General features: G+C 43.6%; 1 protein-coding gene and 1 pseudogene across 1 annotated transcript in view; one reads left to right on the forward strand and one right to left on the reverse strand.

Moving 5' to 3' along the window:
- dnah3 (dynein axonemal heavy chain 3) overlaps nt 1-22,145 on the reverse strand; it is a 287,745-nt gene that overhangs the window by 235,516 nt on the left and 30,084 nt on the right. The window contains exons 5-9 of the mRNA XM_051933798.1: nt 14,836-15,007; nt 11,865-12,054; nt 6,949-7,144; nt 4,163-4,288; nt 67-262 (exon numbers count right to left, since the gene is read on the reverse strand). Of these exons, the coding sequence (XP_051789758.1) occupies nt 67-262; nt 4,163-4,288; nt 6,949-7,144; nt 11,865-12,054; nt 14,836-15,007 (880 nt within the window). The remainder of the gene's footprint in view (nt 1-66; nt 263-4,162; nt 4,289-6,948; nt 7,145-11,864; nt 12,055-14,835; nt 15,008-22,145) is intronic.
- LOC114641982 (uncharacterized) lies at nt 21,422-21,530 on the forward strand (annotated as a pseudogene).

Below are 22,145 nucleotides of genomic sequence, written 5' to 3' on the forward strand. Positions count from 1 at the left end.
GCCACACAAAATCCAATTTGATGGGGGCGGCAATCTCATGCTGTTGCTTCTTTAAATTTTCACTACCTTGTGAATCATGAAGAAGGCCAGCAGGTCTTGCAAGGAGCTGATGACCATTCCTCTGAGCTGCAGCGACATCAGTGATGCCACACAATCAAAGAGCTCCTGGATTCGCTCTGTGGAGCTGTGGTCATTCTCGGGCACTAAGTGAAACCAGTCGTCCTTGTGTGCCAGAAAGAGAGAGGCACAAGCTGGTATCCATCTACAACAGAACAAAAGCAAATTAGGTTGATTAGAAACTCTGCAGTGAAGAACACTTCCAAGTGGTGGCACTAGAAGTACAAGCCCTCAGACAAGCTGGGCAATTCCATGCCCTGTGGCATTATTTGGGCATTGGACTTTTGGTGTGTTGCTGTTTGACGCAGTGTGTTCTCCCTGAATGATGGGCTGATGTTCAGGTTGTCTGGCGGGAGGGTCACAGGGTCACCTCTCTGCCCAGATTTCAATGAAAATGGAATTTCTTGACAATGCAATTAAAGAAGCTAAAAGCATACACACTTACGCTTACGTGTGGCAGCGTGACAGACTGTCCCTATCTGTGGGATGACAGCTTGATTTATTGGATTATTTTCTGAATGATGCCACATGGCAACTTCCTACACTTACATTAGCTCAGTGTATTGCTAAGAACATTCCAAGAGGACTGAAATACAGGGTGAGCCAAAATGAAGTACCACATTTCTCGAGGTCATTGCGTGAGGTAGAGGCAGCCAAGTGGGTTGGGGTGGGAGGGTCCTTTAATAGGCGATCCCTTGTTGCCTTGGTCTGGTGTGCACCATGTTTTCGCTGTCGAAGCGTTCTTCAAAAACGAGTCCATCATTGCTACACAACACACTTCAGCATTCCTCCTAACGGTGACGTCCCAAATTAGAAAACAATTTTTCAGTGGGTGGCTAAATTTAGACAGATGGGTACGACATTGAACAGAAAATCTCCAGGCCGTCTTCGGACTGTACGAGTGCCTGAAAACATCCAAGCTCTAAGAGCATCAATTTTGCAGTCTCCTAGATGTTCAGTGTGCGTCAGCCTTGGGCTTTTCCAGCACGTCTTTTGCATGAGGACCTTCATATCCATCCATACAAAATGATGGAAGTGCAGGAACTCACTGAGGGAGACTGGGAGAGCCGTAGAGTTGTGCGCCGGGATTCTGCAAATCGTTCATCGAGATGCCATCATTGTTATGTGACATCAGCGATGAGGCACATTTCCATTTGAATGGTTGCATAAATAAGCAAAGCTTTTAATACTGGGCTGAAACCCACCCTCATGAACTTCATCAGAGACCCCTGCCCAGTGAGCACACGTGTTACAGTTTGGTGCACTGTAGCAGAATTTGCCATTGTAGGCCCTTACTTTTTTGAGGAGGTGGGTGGGAACGGTCACCGTCACTTCAGAACGTTACATTGAAATGCTAGAGAACTGGAAGAAAAGGGTGTGGTGGATGCCTGGTGTCAACAAGATGGAGCGACCGCTCATACGGCCTGTGCGGAGATCCATGAGTTTTGCGGGTGATGTTTCCGGGGAAGCTGATCCCCCTGTGTGGCGATGTCAGGTGGCCTTCATGTTCGCCTGATCTCGCTGCGTGCGATTCCCTCTTCTCAAGTCGAAGGTACACACACACCGACCTCAAAACCGTGAAGCCCTCAAGGACGCAATTCGCTGTGAAATAGCCGCTATTCCCCTCAAAATGGCTGAACAAGTCATGCGAGCATTCAGAAATCATCTCAAAGAGCGTATCGCTAATGATGGCCACCACCAGGAAGACATCATTTTTAAAATCTGTTTTGTATACCCTTTCTTGTGTTGTAATGAAATTTATTTTACCTTGTAGCGTTTTTGCAGAATAAACGTTTGAAATGTGGGACTTCTTTTTGGCTCACCCTGTATTAGATATCCCTACGAGAAGCCCACAGAATGCTAACAACTGTGCAACAGGTTGGATCTGGCCTTCGGGGGAATATGAGGGCTGACTGAAAAGTAAGGAGACTGTCCACGTTTCTCTTTGATGGAGGGAGAGGTGGGAATGCTGCACAGGTGTCTGCGAATGCCACGCATTTACGTGTGCAGTCCTACAGATGGACTGGCATATTCTTCCGTGGTTATTGCAGCAAGTGGAAGCACCTCATATGTGTCATCACGGCGGATGAAGAAAATGTTCCTGTGGGAGTACAGCAGAGGGGTGCGATTGAATTTTGCGTTAAGCTTGGAAAGAGTGGCAATGAAAGTCTTAAAATGTTGTGGCAAGCAGACAACGATTAAACTGTTAGCCATGCTGCTGCATTTCAGTGGTGGAAGCACTTTGAGGTTGGCAACATGTAAGAGGGTGATGAAGTGCATATGGGGAGGCCATCCACCACGGTTATGGATGTCAATATTGCTCAAGAAACAGTGTTGTTCACTCCATGGCAATGCCAGGCCGGGTGTTGCTGCTGTTGTATTGGTAGAAATGATTGAAGTTGGGGGGACTGCATAAGACCACCCGGATAAAGCGCAGTGTGACTTCTGGGTTCTCCTCTAACAATGAAGTGAAAAACGCCACGGCCGCATCGCTAAACGTGATGTTGCAAAACGGTCTGCTACTGGTCTTTGAATACATTTTCGTTTCAGAAACGATTGAGTGTGGAGGACGCCAATTTTAAAACAGGAAAGTGTTCTGAGCCTGTGAAGTCATTTTATTCTGAATAATAAATAAATAAATAAATAAATAAATAAATAAATAAATAAATAAAATCAGTCTCATTAGGGTGCCTCAAGAGGAGCTGTGGTATTGTATGAGGAAGTCGGGAGTGGCAGAGAAGTACGTAAGATATGTACGAGGGGAGTGTGACTGTGGTGAGGTCTACGGCAGGAGTGACGGAGGTGGGATTACATCAGGGATCGGCTCTGAGCCCTTTCTTATTTGCAATGGTGATGGACAGGCTGACAGACGAGATTACCCAGGAGTCCCCTTGGACTGTGATGTTTGCTGATGACACTGTGATCTGTAGTGAGAGTAGGGAGCAGGTTGAGGAGACCCTGGAGAGGTGGAGATATGAGGAGAGGAATGAAGGTCAGTAGGACCACCAAGACAGAATACATTTGTGTGAATGAGAGGGAGGTCAGTGGAATAGTTAGGATGAAGGGAATAGAGTTGGCGAAGATGGATGAGTTTAAATACCTGGGATCAACAGTACAGAGTAATGGGGATTGTGGAAGTGAGGAGAGAGTGCAGGCAGGGTGGAATGGGTGGAGAAGAGTGTCAGGAGTGATTTGTGACAGACGGGTATCAGCAAGAGTGAAAGGGAAGGGCTACAGGACGGGAGTGAGACCAGCTATGTTATATTGGCTGGAGATAGTGGCACAGGAGACAAAGCTGGAGGTGTCAGAGTTAAAGATGTTAAGATTTGCATTGGGTGTGACGAGGATGGACAGGATTAGAAATGAGGACATTAGAGGGTCAGCTCAGGTGGGGCGGTTGGGAGACAAAGTCAGAGAGGTGAGATTGTGTTGGTTTGGACATGTGCAGAGGAGAGATGAGGGGTATAATGGGAGAAGGATGATAAGGATAGAGCTGACGGGGAAGAGGAAGGCCTAAGAGAAGGTTTATGGATGTGCCGAGAGAGGACATGCAGGTGATGGGTGTGACAGAGCAAGATGATGAGAACAGAAAGATATGGAAGAAGATGATCTGCTGTGGCAACCCCTAACAGGAGTATCCAAAAGAAGAAGAAGAAGTCTCATTACTTTTCAATCAGCCCTGGTAGTTTGCCCACCCGTGGTGCCAGTTTGTTAACAGCATTGTTTAGCTTTATTTTAAGGCTTAACTGATTTATTAATTTTTTAAAAAAAGCAAAGGCATACATTTTCATAAAGCTCAATGTTAGGAAAAGAAATACCATTTAATAAAAGCTACACTGTACAGAGTGCAGCTTTCAGTCCTCGATAAATGATTGCCAGGGTTTACTGTTTGTGAGGACAATCTGAGAACCACACTGAATGCCCAGCGAGGCAAATGTGCTCTCGAGTTTGGGCCTTCTTGGGTGTCGTTCCAGTGGTCTCCGTGTTGCTAGTGAATTTAGTGAATTTCACCTTCACTACTTAAAAAGCATTGTCAACTACTGACTTGTTTCTCAGAAGCTCCCGGGCCCCCAGGCAATGCTTGCGGATGAGTTCACGATACTCAGCAGGAAGCAATGGAAGGCTGGCTGAAAGCAGATCTTGGCGTTGAACAAAACGCTGGTGAGCAAACCTACAAAACAGAAGACAGAGAAGACAATGAGTGGCGAAGGGCAAACGTGTGAACTGCAGGAAATATGAAAACACTGTGGAGAAGTGTTATAAAAAGCACTTTACAGGGGGCAAGGTGCCCCCCATAATGACACATTGGAACAGCCAAGATAAGAATGGGCCATTCAGCCCAAGAAAGCTCACCAGTCCTATTCATTTAATTCGTCGGATTGTGTTTTGAAGGTCCTACTGTCTGCCACTCTACTTGGTCATTTATTGCATGTATCGGAGGTTCTCTGTGTAAAGATAAAACTTCTAAATGTTTGTACGAAATTTCCCCTTAAGTTTTCATCTGCCTCCTCCTGGTCTGGATGAACTCATTTTAAAGTCACCGTCTCCATCCACTGGACTAATTCCCTTCATAATTTTAAACACTTCACTCAGGTCTCCTCTTAATCTTCTTTTGCTTAAACTGTAAAGGCTCAGCTCTTTTAATCCTTCCTCATAACTCATCCCCTGTAGCCCAGGAATCAGCCTAGTCGCTCTTCTCTGGAACTTTCTCTAGTGCTGCTATGTCCTTTTTGTAGCCTGGAGATCAAAACTGTGCAAAGTACCCCAGATGAGGCCTCACCAGTGTGTTATAAAGATCCAGCGTCACCTCCTGTGACTTGTACTCCACACATCAAGGCGCTATATAACTGGACATTCTATTAGCCTTCTTAATGGCTACTGAGCACTGACTGGCAGCTGATAGTGTCGATGTCCAAATCTTATTGAAGAATTTCATCACGAAGAGTTATCAACATAAAAAGAGTACACACGCAATCCTAGCACCGAGAAACAAGGAAGTCAAAGGAATTAGCACCAAAAATGTCAAACGGTCACACGGCAAATTGGTTAAATGCGTATCAATAGAGACTGCTGAAACACTTGGTGGTGATGGTGCGGAAGATGAAAACAACAACTTACAATATCATGAAGAATATCTACAACTGTTAACAACGTCCAGTCTTACAATGCACAAATTACTGTAGAAAGAAGGATGTATCCAAGAAAGGTAATGTAGTCCATCTTCAGGGGGATAGATAGATAGATAGATAGATAGATAGATAGATAGATAGATAGATAGATAGATAGATAGATAGATAGATAGATAGATAGATAGATAGATAGATAGATAGATATGAAAGGCGCTATAAGATAGACAGACACAGACAGACAGACTTTATTAATCCCCAAGGGGAAATTCCCATACTCCAGTAGCAGCATACTGATTAAAAACCAATATTAAATTAAAGAGTGATAACAATGCATTAGACAACAAAGGAGATCTTGATATGCCATTCATGTTAAAATGTTAATAGTTTCCCGTTAGAATAGCTTTTGAAAAGACAATTAACAAGAGCCAAACATTCAAAAAAGTCGTTTTATTTAATAGAGAGTGTGGCACCCAGCCGGGACGCCCAGGAGGACAGGAGGAGGGCTCATACCTCCTCCGGACCACGAGGGGGCGACCGCCCTGGTTCCTTTGGGGGCCACGGGTACAGAGCTGGGAAGCTCAACCCTGTATGGGCCCGTGGTCACCGCCAGGGTGCGGAAGAAGACTGGGGACACCCGGAGGGCTTCCGGGAGCACAGCCGGCACTTCCGCCACACAGGGGAGTGTCTGTGGAGGAGTGTCGGGAAGCACCTGGAGCCCATCCGGGCATGTATAAAAGGGGCCTGAAGAAGGAAGGCACTGGAAGGAGAGGCCTGGACTTTGGGGGATTGGTGCTGGAGGCACTGGGTTTGTGCAGTAACTTTTGTAAATAGTGTAAATAATAAATGTGTGTTGGGTGATAGAACGATGTCCGTCTGTCTGTGTCCGGTCTGCTTTTCACAAGAGAAAGAAATGAAATTCAGTCACGGGCAGTTATATGTTGCGTTGATGCGTATGTAACAATTCCCATGAAAATAATCTGTTTAAATTGTATATCCGCATCGCCATACGTGAGCGGCAGACCCTCAAAGAGGCTAGTGCATCGCTCAGGCATGGGGGTTGCCGAGCAAAGCCCCCTAGTTTATATGAATAGTTTTGGGTTGTGGAACAAATCATCTGAGTTTCCATTATTTCTTATGGGGAAATTCACTGTGATATGCGAGTGCTTTGGATCTCAAGCACGTTTTTGGAACAAATTACCAAGGTGCCACTGTGTGGGAGTTTTGATGCACAGGTGAGTTGGGTGACTTCAGAACGTTCAGAAGTAATTCTTATAAAACACAGACATATTGCCCATGCTGTTCCAGGTATGGAAAGAGAATCAGAATCCGATTTTATTGGCCAAGTGTACACACATACAAGGAATTTGACTCCGGTTTGGGTGACTCTCCAATTATAAGCTACATAAATCGACAAACACACCACAGTTAATCACACACCTGAGATGATAAAAAAGCAAGACAAAGAATGTAAAAATATATATACATTAAAAACTGGAAATGGAAGATTATCAGGGTGGAGGTGTAGATGAAGGACAGGTCACTAGAATCTCAGCCAGCAATGACAAAAGGGCCAACATTGAACAAACATAAAAATATTGGCTTTCGCAGCTTTACCCATCATACACACATATGCAGGCCGGGAATGTCGGCCTCTGACAAAATAAGTTCAACCAAAAATAATGCAATCAAAGGTCAGTCTTACTCAGTGAACCAGAGGTGCTGCAGCCGGAGCATCAGAGGGTTAATGGTAAACAAATGGCACTGCGTCCAGGCCTTGGCGTCTCGGTAGCTGCTGTTCCATGGGACTGGCGCTCGGATGATCCTCTGAGGGTATGGATGGGGGATGCTGGCAATGTAAAGCCTCTCCTTCTCGGACTCGTCTTTTAAAATGTAGTCGACTGAAATGAAGAAAAGGCATTAGTCCCAGGCTAGGCCTTACTTGGCAAGAGTGTGCAAAATGGGTGAAGATCGGCTTAAAGCAGTGTTTCCCAAACTCGGTCCTGGGGAACCCCTGTGGCTGCAGGTTTTTGTTCCAACCAGCTTCTGTTTTTAATTGAACTCCTGGGCTAATTAAGTGAACTGATATTTCCCAAGTTCTGTGTTTAGGGAACAATACAGAAATTAGACAACTAAGTTTGCTAAAAAAAAAATATTAAAATGTACCAAGCAGTTATATACGAATAATGCATTTTTTTTCTTTTGAACAGCATTTTCATCTTGATTTTCATTTTACTTTTCTAGGTGTTCTAATTGTTTAATTAATCCGTTATTTACTAATTAGTGGGTCCGACTCTAAAGTACTTGCAGCCTTTGATTATTCAATGTGTTGTTTGCCTGGGTGTCTGCTCTGCTCGTTTTAAATTGTCATTATTAAGATACAACGAAGGGGAAAAATGGCACAGAGAAAGGGCAAAGTATAATGAAATCAACAAAAGAGAGTTAGGCATTTAAATCTATAGCAAAAGCAGAAATCTTTCTAAACTAGACAAAGAGCCCGTTTTGACAACGTAAGATGAAACAGGCACGAGTACAATAGTGATAAGTATAAGCACCACAAACCTGATATAGGTGTATTGAATCAGAATGCGTAATTAGGCCGCGAGCTGTAGTCGAAATCGCCTTTCAGGCCTCTAGAGCTTTAATCGAAGTCGCCTTTCTCTTTGAATTTTTGCGGCCGTAAATCCGCCGCCTCCCGCGATGTTGGGGTTGGATGTCGGTCGAAGTCGCCTTTTCTCTTTGAATTTTCACGGCCCTAAATCCGCTGCCTGCCACGATGTCGGTCTCGTAAGGTTTTTCGGGCAGCTGCGCAGAAGGAGACTGCGCATTCGGCTTCGGACGGACGTGAGTGAGTGAGTGAGGAGACTGGCGAATTATGTATTAAGAGGTCTTATAAATGTAAAAAATCCTGCTGCTGTGCTTTTCTGAATGTAGAATAAAAGAAAAATAATCCCAGCTAATTAAATGAGATCAGTGCTATCGGGTGTTGTCACAGATTAGGAATCCGGATGGAACAAAAACCTGCAGCCACAGGGGGGCCACAGGACAGAGTTTGGGAAACATTGGCTTAAAGCCTCCTTGATGGGCAGCTCCTGATTTTCAGAGGGCAATGCCAGTGTCTCAAGGCTCAGTGGGCGTGGGGTCAATTCACTGGCTAGTCACCATTTTCATTAGGTTTGCACAATCCACTGAAATCCATATAGCGCAGGTCACAGCCTCCTTCAGCATCCCAGAGATGTCTGTGTTAGGTAAGATGGCCTCTACAATGTAGCTGGCTATGAAACAATGAAGGTGTGTGTGTGTGTGTGTGTGTGTGTGTGTAGCCCACCCATCACTGGTTGATAGGATGTAACCACCCATGACCCTCTGACACAACACTCAGGTAACAGGAACCTGATAGGCAATCAGTTTCATTAATGTTTAATGATTTATTAATGATACCCTAAACTCCATTATGCTGACAGCACCACTAACAGCATCATTACACACTTCTGCACCATCAGTGAAGCGTTTGCCACCGTCACTTCCCAAACCCTGACTCGATGGTCAGCGGAAAAAGTATTTAAGTCCCACTGACAGAATCAGGAAGGCCACATATGCCAAGACACCAAAGGACTGCTGGGTCCTCAGGGTGCTACTACAGTAAAACAATTTCAGAGGAATGTTAAAAAGGGGCAGATCATCAATAAAAGGTCCACAAAAGTCTTTTATCCTTGGCAGGCTAGTTTTCCTTGGTTTAAAAGGAGGCAACCCAATTATTACAACCTTCATAAAAGAAAGATTGCAAAGGGCACTATATAAAAGAGACAGACAAGGCACTATATAAAAGAGAGATATAGTAAAGGGTACTATATATAAAAGATAGACATGAAAGACACTATATTAGAGACAGATAGTAAAGGGACTACATTAAAGATATACAATATACACTAAAAAAAAAATAGGAAAAGTCATATTTTGTTGATAAGCAGAAAATTCTCCATATAATTGATAGATAGATAGATAGATAGATAGATAGATAGATAGATAGATAGATAGATAGATAGATAGATAGATAAAGACGCTATACAGTTGTTAGAGAGGTATGAAAGGAACTACATAAATCAGTATAGAAAGAATTTGCACTTAATTATAAGCACATAGACATAAAAGGCCCAATATAAAACAGATTGATAAGGTAATATATTATTCATGGATAGACAGATGTGAAAGGCACTATATAGAAGATAGCTTGACATAAAAAACTTCAAATAAATCAACAGACAAACAGATAGACATAAAAGGCACTATAAAAGATAGAAAGACAGATATGAAAGGAACTATATAATTGATAACTAGAAGGTAAGGCACTACATAAGATACAATCAGTACAGAAAGTAAAGGCCCTGAATTATAGCTCGGCATAAAAGGCACTATATAAAGCAAATAGATTGAAAAAGCAATATAAATCTGATCAGATGTGAAAGGCACTAAAAAAACAAGGTAGATATGAAACTTGCTAAGATAGATACATCGATATGAAAGGCATTACAGAAGACAGATATACAGTGCATCCAGAAAGTATTCCCAGCGCATCACGTTTTCCACATTTTGTTATGTCACAGCCTTATTCCAAAATGGATTCAATTCATTTTTTTCCTCAGAATTCTACACACAACACCCCATAATGACAACGTGAAAAAAGTTTACTTGAGGTTTTTGGAAATTTATTAAAAATAAAAAAATTGAGAAAGCACATGTACATAAGTATTCACAGCCTTTACCATGAAGCTCAAAATTGAGCTCAGGTGCCTCCTGTTTCCCCTGATCATCCTTGAGATGTTTCTGCAGCTTCATTGGAGTCCACCTGTGGCAAATTCAGTTGACTGGACCTGATTTGGAAAGGCACACACCTGTCTATAGAAGGTCACACAGTTGACAGTTCATGTCAGAGCACAAACCAAGCATGAAGTCAAAGGAATTGTCTGTAGACCTCTGAGACAGGATTGTCTCGAGACACAAATCTGGGGAAGGTTACAGAAAAATTTCTGCTGCTTTGGAGGTCACAATGAGCACAGTGGCCTCCATCATCCGTAAGTGGAAGAAGTTCAAAACCACCAGGACTCTTCCTAGAGCTGGCCGGCCATCTAAACTGAGCGATCGGGGGAGAAGGGCCTTAGTCAGGGAGGTGACCAAGAACCTGATGGTCACTCTGTCAGAGCTCCAGAGGTCCTCTGTGGAGAGAGGAGAACCTTCCAGAAGGACAACCATCTCTGCAGCAATCCACCAATCAGGCCTGTATGGTAGAGTGGCCAGACGGAAGCCACTCCTTAGTAAAAGGCACATGGCAGCCCGCCTGGAGTTTGCCAAAAGGCACCTGAAGGACTCTCAGACCATGAGAAAGAAAATTCTCTGGTGTGATGAGACAAAGATTGAACTCTTTGGTGTGAATGCCAGGCGTCACGTTTGGAGGAAACCAGGCACCGCTCATCACCAGGCCAATACCATCCCTACAGTGAAGCATGGTGGTGGCAGCATCATGCTGTGGGGACTGGGAGACTAGTCAGGATAAAGGGAAAGATGACTGCAGCAATGTACAGAGACATCCTGGATGAAAACCTGCTCCAGAGCGCTCTTGACCTCAGACTGGGGCGACGGTTCATCTTTCAGCAGGACAACGACCCTAAGCACACAGCCAAGATATCAAAGGAGTGGCTTCAGGACAACTCTGTGAATGTCCTTGAGTGGCCCAGCCAGAGCCCAGACTTGAATCTGATTGAACATCTCTGGAGAGATCTTAAAATGGCTGTGCACCGACGCTTCCCATCCAACCTGATGGAGCTTGAGAGGTGCTGCAAAGAGGAATGGGCCAAACTGGCCAAGGATAGGTGTGCCAAGCTTGTGGCATCATATTCAAAAAGACTTGAGGCTGGGATTGCTGCCAAAGGGGCATCGACAAAGTATTGAGCAAAGGCTGTGAATACTTATGGACATGGGATTTCTCAGTTTTTTTATTTTTAATAAATTTGCAAAAACCTCAAGTAAACTTTTTTCACGTTGAAATTATGGGGTGTTGTATGTAGAATTCTGAGGAAAAAAATGAATTTAATCCATTTTGGAATAAGGCTGTAACATAACAAAATGTGGAAAAAGTGATGCGCTGTGAATACTTTCTGGATGCACTGTATGTCAATAAATATGAAAGGCACTATATAAGTGATAGAGAGGTATGAAAGATACTCCATGAATCAGTAGAGAAAGAACCCCCACTTAAATACAAATACACAGACATAAAAGGCCCACTATAAAACAAGCGGATTGAAAAGGCAATACATTATTAATGGATAGACAGATGTCAGATAGCTAGACAGACGTAAAACTTGCTAAATTAAACAAAACAAACAGGCAGACAGACAGATATATGAGAAAGCATTTTAATGGTAGATAGTTGGATGTGAAAGACGTTGTATACAATAAAGCAAAAGACAGACAGAAAAGATATCGTATAAACACTGATATAGTAAAACACTTCACAGACAGACATGAAAGGCACCATATAATGTAAATGTAGACAGGCGGATGTGAAAGGCACTATATGACAGACAGACTTAGCTGTAGTGTACACTAAATGAATAAGCTCACCGATGGCCTTCCGCAGACTGAAGTCATAGTCGTGCTGAATCTCTTCATGGATTTCTTCTATCAGTGGTCTCAGCTTTGGGCTGCTCTTCAGGTGAGGTGGCAGAAGCTCCTCTATGTTTTTCATCACTTGAGTGTCTTGGGTGGCAAGCATACTGTTGGGGACTCCATGGTTTATATAATAGACATACCGCTGGGGATAAAGAATGGAGAAGAAAGCAAATCAGCAGCAGGGAAACATTCATGAGTCCTGGCATCTCCGACTGTAAATAAGAAAAAACTTATCAATTCATTTTTAAAGTGAAAACTCAGCTTAAGAAAGTCACTTCCACCCCCTCCACTGCTCTAGTAAGCCTTCTTCACTAATACCACACAGGAGGGTCATCATCTTCATCACCCTTCTCTTCATCATTCTGAACTGGTCCACTGTCACTTCTTGTCCATTTTTTGGTATTCTCTGTGGCATTATTAATTCAAGCCATCATCTGCTAAAATGTGTAACCCAACTCAAACAACATTCAAAACTTATTCAGAGTTATGCTGATGCCATCACGACTACATCAATTTTGGGGAAGGACACCTTTCAAAAAGAAAAGTTTCAGAAGTTCAGTTATAGGACAGGTTGGCATTACCCATTTTGCTTTGCATTGGCGCACAAGTACTTTTGACGTCAGAGTCTCCGTTTACTATCTACATGTGACAGAAAGGCGCTTACAGGATCGATGAGCGCGCTTCGATGTTTGACGAATGGTTCGATGTGGTGAAGCAAAACACCGACATACAAACACATCCGGGTGTTTTTATATTCAAGTGTCGCATATTCCCCATCGTAATGACGCGATACATTTTCAAACTCTAACATACTATCTTCTGTGTCGAATGCTTGCTGGAATGGGCGCATCCCTGGATTGACGGATGTAATCATTAAACATCCAACCTTTTCAGAGATATTGTAGCAATGCATTCTGGGATTTTAATGGATGTTTCAGTCAATTCACAACACAGCGTAGCCAAACCTGTTCTCGCCGTGATGATATCTCGCACTGCTACCTGGTGGAATCTTCCAGATTTACGTAAAGTACACACGCAAGTATCTCTTATATATATTTCTCTTCTGGTTCGTCCTGCTTCCACTTCAAAACCGGTCCCATCCACATGCAAGCGACACGACATTTCTCGATTCCTATTCGTCCTCTTCCATGTCATGCACTATACTGGCCTGCTGAGTGTAATCCATCCAACAAGTACTCGAGGTGCTGCCACAATGGTAAAGTAGCTTTACCACCTTAGCGGGAGCCACCTGTGTCTTTACCACTGCTTCTTACACATCAAACATCAGAAGATAAAAATGATCGTGAACACATTCGAGAATACGACTCTTCTCTAGCATTTGCTTCGACGGGTGCACAGATAACTCAACCTCCTGGCCACGGACCATACTGTTTTAAAATACACGGGCAAATTTATCACCAAATCTCTCCACTATACGCTAACACTTCTACCTCTCCAAGATATGGACAGTTGTATGTTTTAGACACAGCGCAAGCTCCTGAAGTACGTTTATAAAATAAAGCAAACTCTGCATGCAGTGAAAATGTACTTCTCCAGCTAGATTCCATGCTCAGAACCATCAACTCATTCGCTAAATCATACAAACACATGCATGAAATCGCTCAGTCCAATCCAACAGCATCTGTACGAATGGTTTTCAAGGAAAACCCTGGGTAGGATTTACGACGATACAATGCCCCGACATTGCAGCGATTTTCATCGGAGAAGATGGCGAAACACCTGCCGAAAGGGACATTTGCATCTATCCCATAGGCAACTCCTGTAAACAGATTTCCACGCTCAATATGAATTGCGATCCTATGCTTTACCCACTTTTATTCCCTTACAGAGACATTGGCTGGCACAATGGTTTACAACATGTTCCTGATAAAAGAACCGCCAAGCGAATAAGGCTTACTCAATGCCAATTTTACGCGTACAGATTAGCAATGAGGAACACATTTAGTATTTTGCACTCCAGTGGCAAACTATTCCAACAGTACGTCGTAGATGCGTATGTTAAAACAGAGGGCGCGCGTCTCAACTATCTCAGATTACATCAACAAGATCTGCGCGTGGAACTATCAGACGCACTGCAAGCAAACGCTGAAAATAACAACGTACATGTAGGCAAAATGATCATATTACCGTCCACATTTCCAGGAAGTCCAAGATACATGAAACAAAACTATCAGGATGCCATGGCCATAGTACGTAAATTCGGAAAGCCTGATTTATTTATCACTTTCACATGTAATCCTGCTTGGCTGGAAATTCTACATGGACTGTCGAATACCCAAAGACCAGATATTGTAGTACGAGTCTTTTGGATTAAACTGCAGGAATTACTCAGACACATTCTACAACAACATCTTTTTGGGGTTGTTATATTTACATAATCGAATTTCAGAAGCGTCAGTTGTACGTGGCTTTTTCTAGGGTTAGATCTTTCGACTCATTATCTGTCGTCTCCACCAAAACACCTATTCACAACTGCATCTTATTTATTTCTTCTTGATTTCTGAATTCCTTTCTCATCGTTTTCCGTTCCTATTCTTACACCGCCGTATGGTACGGCGGGCATCGGCTAGTGAACAGTAAAGCGCTTGCGCGGCAGTAGCATCCACTGGAGCGGGCGTCGTGTCGCGTGAAGAACCCAGCCTTAAGAGACGACGTGAGGTGGCAGTCCATCTATCAAGTCCACCTATTGTACTACATGACCTTAGCATTAAATTCAGTTTCTTTTTGTTTTCTTGTGTATCACTCTTTATCCGAGTACTGGTTCTCAGTGTGTGAATGCTAGGAATGAGCAAGTCTATGTCAGCAGCATCAAGTCCAAGGCAGGAACCGCCTGAAGCACACACAAACGCTCACACCCAAATATTTTTGGACGTTTGCCTGGCTGTTGAAGCCCGTAGTTTACCTCCAAATCTCTCTCTGAAGGTCCTCCGTTGTCCCTCAAAGTCATCTCCTCCCGAGCCAACATGACATTCAGCTGTTCAACAGGAGTCATCGGCCGACTTCCTGGCAGTTCTAACGTGCCAGGATAGTTTCCACGTGAACTGGCTCGAGACTCCAGTGGAGGGCTCATTTCCCTGAAAAGACACAATGAAAGTGTAATGAAACACAGCAGTCACGTCAGAATGGCTTCTTCTGTTCCGCATCGGACGAGTGAAATAAATTGATACATCCATCCACTTTCTGACCACAAGTTTAAGGTCTGAACCAACCCAGGACAGAATGCCATTTCCATCACACACTCAAGCACACACACACACATGCATACCTGGACAATTTAGAGTTGGCGATGAAACTAAATGTGCACACCTTTAGGATACTTGAGAGAACATTCAAACTCCACACAGAAGCTATGGGTCAGGATTTGAACCCAGGACTCTAGATAGATAGATAGATAGATAGATAGATAGATAGATAGATAGATAGATAGATAGATAGATAGATAGATAGATAGATAGATAGAGATACTTTATTAATCCCAAGGGGAAATTCACAAGAAGAAAAAACACAAAAATGTGAATCAAAAGCACCAGTTAAGTGGAATTCCTAGGAGATGAGGCTTCTATTAATCATTCAGTTTCTAATTTGGAGTCATAACTAGTCAGTGTATTTACTTTAATTACTCCAGCGTCTGCTGGAATCACCTTTAACTCTCCTTTAGTTCTCTGTCACAAAACGTACTTTTGTCCCCAAATGAGAATTTCCCAAACATTAAGAAAAGCCAAGTAAAATGACCCCTTTTATTGGCTAACTAAAAAGATTACAATATGCAAGCTTTCGAGGCAACTCAGGCCCCTTCTTCAGGCGAGATGTAATTAAGGGACATTAATTACATTAAAGGATTTCTGGCTGAAGGTTTTGTTAAAATCTAAAACACTGACACACATCAAAAGAACTGACTACTGAAACAACAAACTCACATTAAGGCAGTTCTAACTTTCACGTTAAACCATTTATTCTCCATCTAGCCATCCATCCATTGCTACGCATTTCTTGTTAAATATTCAGAGTTTGTTTCCCTGCAATGGTGCAAATGAGTTTCAATTCATTACATCAAATCTATAGCAGCACAGAAAGGCCACCGGACCGGTACCAATAAGATACAAGAAATGGCGGCACTGATCAAGATACACAGAGACTGTGAAAAAGCATTCACCCCTTGGACGTTTTCACATTTTATTGTTACACGAATTTCCGTCAGAGTGGATTGAATTTGGCTTTTTTGACCTTGATTGACAAAAAAAGAGACTCAATAATGTCAAAGTGAAAGCAGATCCCTGAGAAGCAATTCTAAGTAATTACAAATACAAGAGTAATTAAAAAGTAAAGACAATTAGGTAGATAGGCAGGCATGAAAGGCACTATATCATACATAGATAGGCTTGAAAGGCCCAATATAATAGATAGATTCCTGCCTTGTGCCCTGTGTTGGCTGGGATTGGCTCCAGCAGACCCCCGGGACACTGTGTTAGGATATAGCGGGTTGGACAATGGATGGATGGATAGGCATAGATAGTATTACATAATGTCTTCCATGCCTAAGGAAAATTAAAAAGTGAAGGCAATTTGAAAATTAAAGTTAGATAGATAGCCAGGGATGAAAGGCACTAATTATACATACTGTAGATAGGCATGGAAGGCACTATATAATAGATAGAAAGGCATGGAAGGTACTATGTAAACTGAAGGCAATTTGAGAATTACACAGTAACCCCAATTAACGGGTAGTTTGACCACAAACAGCAACAACAATAGAAAGATAGGCATAGATAGGCATGGAAGGCACTATGCAATACTAAGGAAAATTAAAAAGTGAAGGCAATATGAAAATTACAGTTAGATAGGCAGAGGGCGGCACGGTGGCGCAGTGGGTAGTGCTGCTGCCTCGCAGATAGGAGACCCAGGTTCGCTTCCCGGGTCCTCCCTGCATAGAGTTTACATGTTCTCCCCGTGTCTGCGTGGGTTTCCTCCGGGTGCTCTGGTTTCCTCCCATAGTCCAAAGACATGCAGGTTAGGTGCATTGGCGATCCTAAATTGTACTTGGTGTGTGGGTGTGCCCTACGGTGGGCTGGCACTCTGCCCAGGGTTTAGTTCCTGCCTTGCGCCCTGTGTTGGCTGGGATTGGCTCCAGCAGACTCCTGTGATGCTGTAGTTAGGATATAGCGGGTTGGATAATGGATGGATAGATAGGCAGACATGAAAGGCACTATATTATACATACTGTAGATAGGCATGGAAGGCACTATATAATACTTGGGAAAATTAAAAAGTAAAGGGAATTTGGGAATTACACAGTAACCCCATTTAAAGGGAGCCAATGTAATACAACACATTTGCAATGGCTTATGGGTAGTTTGACCACAAACAACACAGGGCTCTACCATTAATCTATTGGAAGCCAAGGTCAAATGAACACAGACGCTCCGCTGTGAGATGGCACCATCATTAAACGACGCACCGAACGGAGATTTCTTTGGGCAAATTTGAGTGAATCCGGTCTGAAATTCACTGAAGGATGTTGGCTCAGTACTGAAATAAAAACAGCAGGCCTCAACAAAAAGTTTATGACTGGGACGAAAGGTTTAAAGTGGGACGAACAAGCATAACCTACGAAGCTTGATCTGGTCCACCGTCACGCCCATATCGACATGGGGAATGCCTTCATCAGAGAAGGCCAATGGAGGACGTTGACCACTGTTAAATCACCAGGACCAGATAATATTTACCCTCAAGTTCTTAAGGAGGCTGGTGAGTGCCGATATTAAACCCTTGACACGTATTTTTAGGAAGTCACTGCGCACTCGAGAGATTCTGAAGGACTGGAAAATGGCAAATATCATCCCGTTATATAAAAAGGGTGACAGGGCACATCCAAGCAACTACAGGCCAGTAAGCTTAAGGGGCATCAGAGGAAAATTAATGGAAGGAATTATTAAGGATAAGATTGAGCAACACCTGGCAAGGACAGGAGAGTTAGTGACCAGTCAGCATGGGGGTCAGAAGAGGGAGGTCGTGTTTTACTAACAGGCTGGAATTCTATGAGGAGGCAACAAAAGGATACGACCAGAGAGGAGCAGATGAGATTATTTATCTGGACTTTCAGAAAGCATTTGATGAGGTGCCACATGAGAGGTGGGCATCAAATTAAAAGAAGTGGGAGTTCAGGGTGATGTTTTTAGATGGGTGCAGAATTGGCTCAGACACAGGAAACAGAGGGTGATGAGGGTGTGAGAAGTCTCATCAGAATTGGCCGATGTTAAGAGTGGTGACCAGCAGGGGGCAGTGCCGGGGCTGCTGCTATTTTTAATATATAGAAATGATTTAGATAGGAATATAAGTAACAAGCTGGTTAAGTTTGGAGATGATACCAAGATAGGTGGATCGGCAGATAATTTGAACTCCGTTATATCATCACAGAAGGACCTGGATAATAGACAGGCTTGGGCAGATGAAATTTAATGTCAGTAAATGTAAAGAATTACACATAGGGCAGTTGGAAAATCGAGAGTCAACCTTATGAGAAGGATTTAGGAGTCATAGTGGACTCTAAGATATTGAGTTCCCGACAGTGTTCAGAAGCCATTAAGAAGGCTAACAGAATGTGAGGTTATATAGTGCCTTGATGTGTGGAGTACAAGTCACAGGAGGTTCTGCTCAGTCTTTATAACACACCAATGAGGCCTCATCTGGAGTAATGAATGAAGTTTTGGTCTCCTGGCTACAAAAAGGACATAACACTAGAGAAGGTCCAGAGAAAAGCGACTACAGGGAAAGAGCTATGAGGAAAGATGAAAAGAGTGGAGTCTTTACAGTTTAAGTAAAAGAAGATTAAGAGGAGACCTGATTGTAGTGTTTAAAATTATGAAGGGAATTAGTCCAGTGGATCGAGACCGTTATTTTAAAATGAGTTCATCAAGAACACGCGGACACAGTTGGACACTTGTTAAGGGGAAATTTCACACAAACATTAGGAAGTTTTTCTTCACACAAAGAATGATAGACACTTGGAATAAGCGACCAAGTAGTGTGGTAGACAATAAGACGTTATGGACTTTCAAAACTTGACCTGATGTTTTTTTGGAAGAAATAAGTGGATAGGACTGGCGAGCTTTGTTGGGCGGAATGGCCTGTTCACGTCCCGATTGTTCTGATGTTCTAATGCACATCTGGAGATCAGCTAAGGACCTGCACAGGCTGTAGTGCACGACAACTTGGGGTACTGTTAAGTTTACACGAGAAGGGTACCCAAGCAGCTTACTGATCTGCACAAACCAACGTCCTTCAGTAAATGTCAGCAGCTTTTCATTCCCTCTGCCCAAAGAAATCTCACTACGGCAACTTGTTTAACAATGGTGCACTCTGGCAGTCCAGCGTCCATGTTTATTTGGCCTTGGCCTTCAACTAGACTACAGTGTCTCTGTAGGACTATAAGTGAGTTAAGAAAACTGAAGGGCAGATAGGTGTGTATGTGTGTCTGTGGATTTTTCCAGTTTGCATTGCCCTGAGCCAATGTACCTTACAGGGCACGATATAAAAACGGACTTCCTTTAATTTGTGTCACATAGCACTTTGACGTGTGGAGTACAAGTCACAGGAGGTTCTGCTCAGGCTTTATAACACACTGGTGAGGCCTCATCTGGAGTCCTGGGTGACGTTTTACTCTCCATAGAGACACAGCAGCACTGGAGAAAGTCCAGAGAAGAGCGACGAGGCTGATTCCAGGGCTACAGGGGATGAGTTATGAGGAAAGATTCAAAGAGCTGAGCCTAACGCCTGCATAAGGTTTGGGTCTTGTTAGGTTTGAATACACAATGTGGGGGTCTGAAAATCAAAAATACGCCTCATGAGAAGGACTAAGGAGTCACTGTGGACTCAACACTATCAACTGGCAGACAGTGTTCAGAAGCCATTGAGAAGGCTAACAGAATGTTGGGTCATATAGCGCCCTGATCTGCACAAACCAACGCCCTTCAGTAAATGTCAGCAGGTTTTCATTCCCTCTGCCCAAAGAAATCTCACTATGGCAACTTGTTTAACAATGGTGCACTCTGGCAGTCCAGCGTCCATGTTTATTTGACCTTGGCCTTCAAATGGACTACAGTGTCTCTGCAGGACTATAAGTGAGTTAAGAAAACTGAAGGGCAGATAGGTGTGTATGTGTGTCTGTGGATTTTTCCAGTTTGCATTGCCCTGTGCCAATGTACCTTACAGGGCACGATATAAAAACTGACTTCCTTTCATTTGTGTCACACTTAGACTCACTTCAGTTTCCATTCCTTTCTCTAACTGCACTTCCAGTTCAAGGTGGCAGATATCAGGTGTCCACCTTTGTGTCAACAGGCATTACGTAATACCCAACTCTGGATAGGGTGCCAGTCTTTTCTATTCTTAGTGCCAGTCTCTCAGTTTCCGTTCCCGTTCTGTAATCGTCTTGAGACTAAAGGCGCATGTAAATAGACTGTGAGAGGAGAGGCTCAGGAGTAATCTGCAGACAAAAGTGATGGTAATGGGTAGTGACAAAGCCCGGGCCCCATTCTGTCACTAATAACACTGGGGGTGATGCTGCCGAAAAAGCTTTCAAAACGCCTTGCATCACCCTAATGGGCTCATAATACTGGAATCCCCATTCCTGAGATGTTGCTGCCGCCATCTCACTAGAAAAGAAGCCTTCACATTGGGGCTTATTGACTAGCATTTCCCATGAGCACTCAGCCGGTGTGCTCTGTTGCATTGGTAACAGCAAATATTTAGAGAATTTATAATGAGACATACAAACAGGCTCGAATGCTTCGGCGAGCACGCAATGCAGCAAACATCTTAATGGAAAAAAGTAAAACCCCCACCTGCCATTTGAATGTCTAGAGCAGGGGTGTCAAACTCCGGTCCTGGAGGGCCACAGTGGCTGCAGGTTTTCATTCTAACCTTTTCCTAATCAGTGACCAGTTTTCACTGCTAATTAACTCATTTGCCCTTTGTTTTAATAGCCCTGTTATTAAGGATTCAGTCCTCTGACTTGATTCATTTCTTCATTAAATGACAGCCAAACAGAAATGAGACGTGAAACGAGCCGACTGATGACCAGCTAAATTGGATCTTCAAACTCCAACCAATTTCACTCCAACCAGTTCCTTAATGAGAAGCTGATTCTTGCTGTTAATTAAACCCATTATTTAATTCCATGGCTTGTTGCTACTCTCATTCTGCCAAAGCATCCATCCATCCATTTTCCAACCCGCTGAATCCGAACACAGGGTCACAGGGGTCTGCTGGAGCCAATCCCAGCCAACACAGGGCACAAGGCAGGAACCAATCCCGGGCAGGGTGCCAACCCACCGCAGTCTGCCAAAGCAGACATTTCCAAAATTGTTGATTTTCTGTTTTTTCTAAGAACACTGTCAAAATGTTTTGGTGATCTGAGGGATCAGTCTTACCGATACCTTCATCTTTCTTTATTTTCAGATATTGTGGATAGCTGGTCATGTGGGGCTTTCGCTTGCGGCCACACTAGTGTGACTGCGCCTGATCTCGGAAGCTAAACACGCTTGGGCTCGATCAGTACTTGGAAGGGAGACCGCCTGGGAACCCCGAGTGCTGTAAGCTTTCAGCCATTAATGTTGGGCGGCACGGTGGCGCAGTGGGTAGCGCTGCTGCCTCGCAGTTGGGAGACCTGGGGACCTGGGTTCGCTTTCCAGGTCCTCCCTGCGTGGAGTTTGCATGTTCTCCCCGTGTCTGCGTGGGTTTCCTCCAGGCGCTCCGGTTTCCTCCCACAGTCCAAAGACATGCAGGTTAGGTGGATTGGCGATTCTAAATTGGCCCTAGTGTGTGCTTGGTGTGTTTGTGTGTGTCCTGCGGTGGGATTGGCTCCAGCAGACCCCCCGTGACCCTGTGTTCGGATTCAGCGGGTTGGATAATAGATGGATGGATGGATGGTCATGTGGGCAGCTCGTTTTGTGTCTCATTATTGTTTTGCTGCTAATTAAGGAAAAAGAAACAACAAAGGGGCTGCGTCAAGTTAATTAAAATTAAGGCAAAAGAAGTTAATTAGCAGCAAAAAATTTGTCACTAATGAAGAAGATGGTTAGAATGAAAACCTGCAGCCTTACTGAGGCCCTCGAGGACCGGAGTTCAACACCTGTGGTCTAGAGAGTTGTGTTCAGAGTAATGAACGTCCGCCCAAGAATACCAAATCACGTGTCCCGATAGCGTCCTATTATC

Source organism: Erpetoichthys calabaricus, chromosome 11 (assembly GCF_900747795.2).
Source record: "Erpetoichthys calabaricus chromosome 11, fErpCal1.3, whole genome shotgun sequence".
Classification (NCBI taxonomy): Eukaryota; Metazoa; Chordata; class Cladistia; order Polypteriformes; family Polypteridae; genus Erpetoichthys; species Erpetoichthys calabaricus.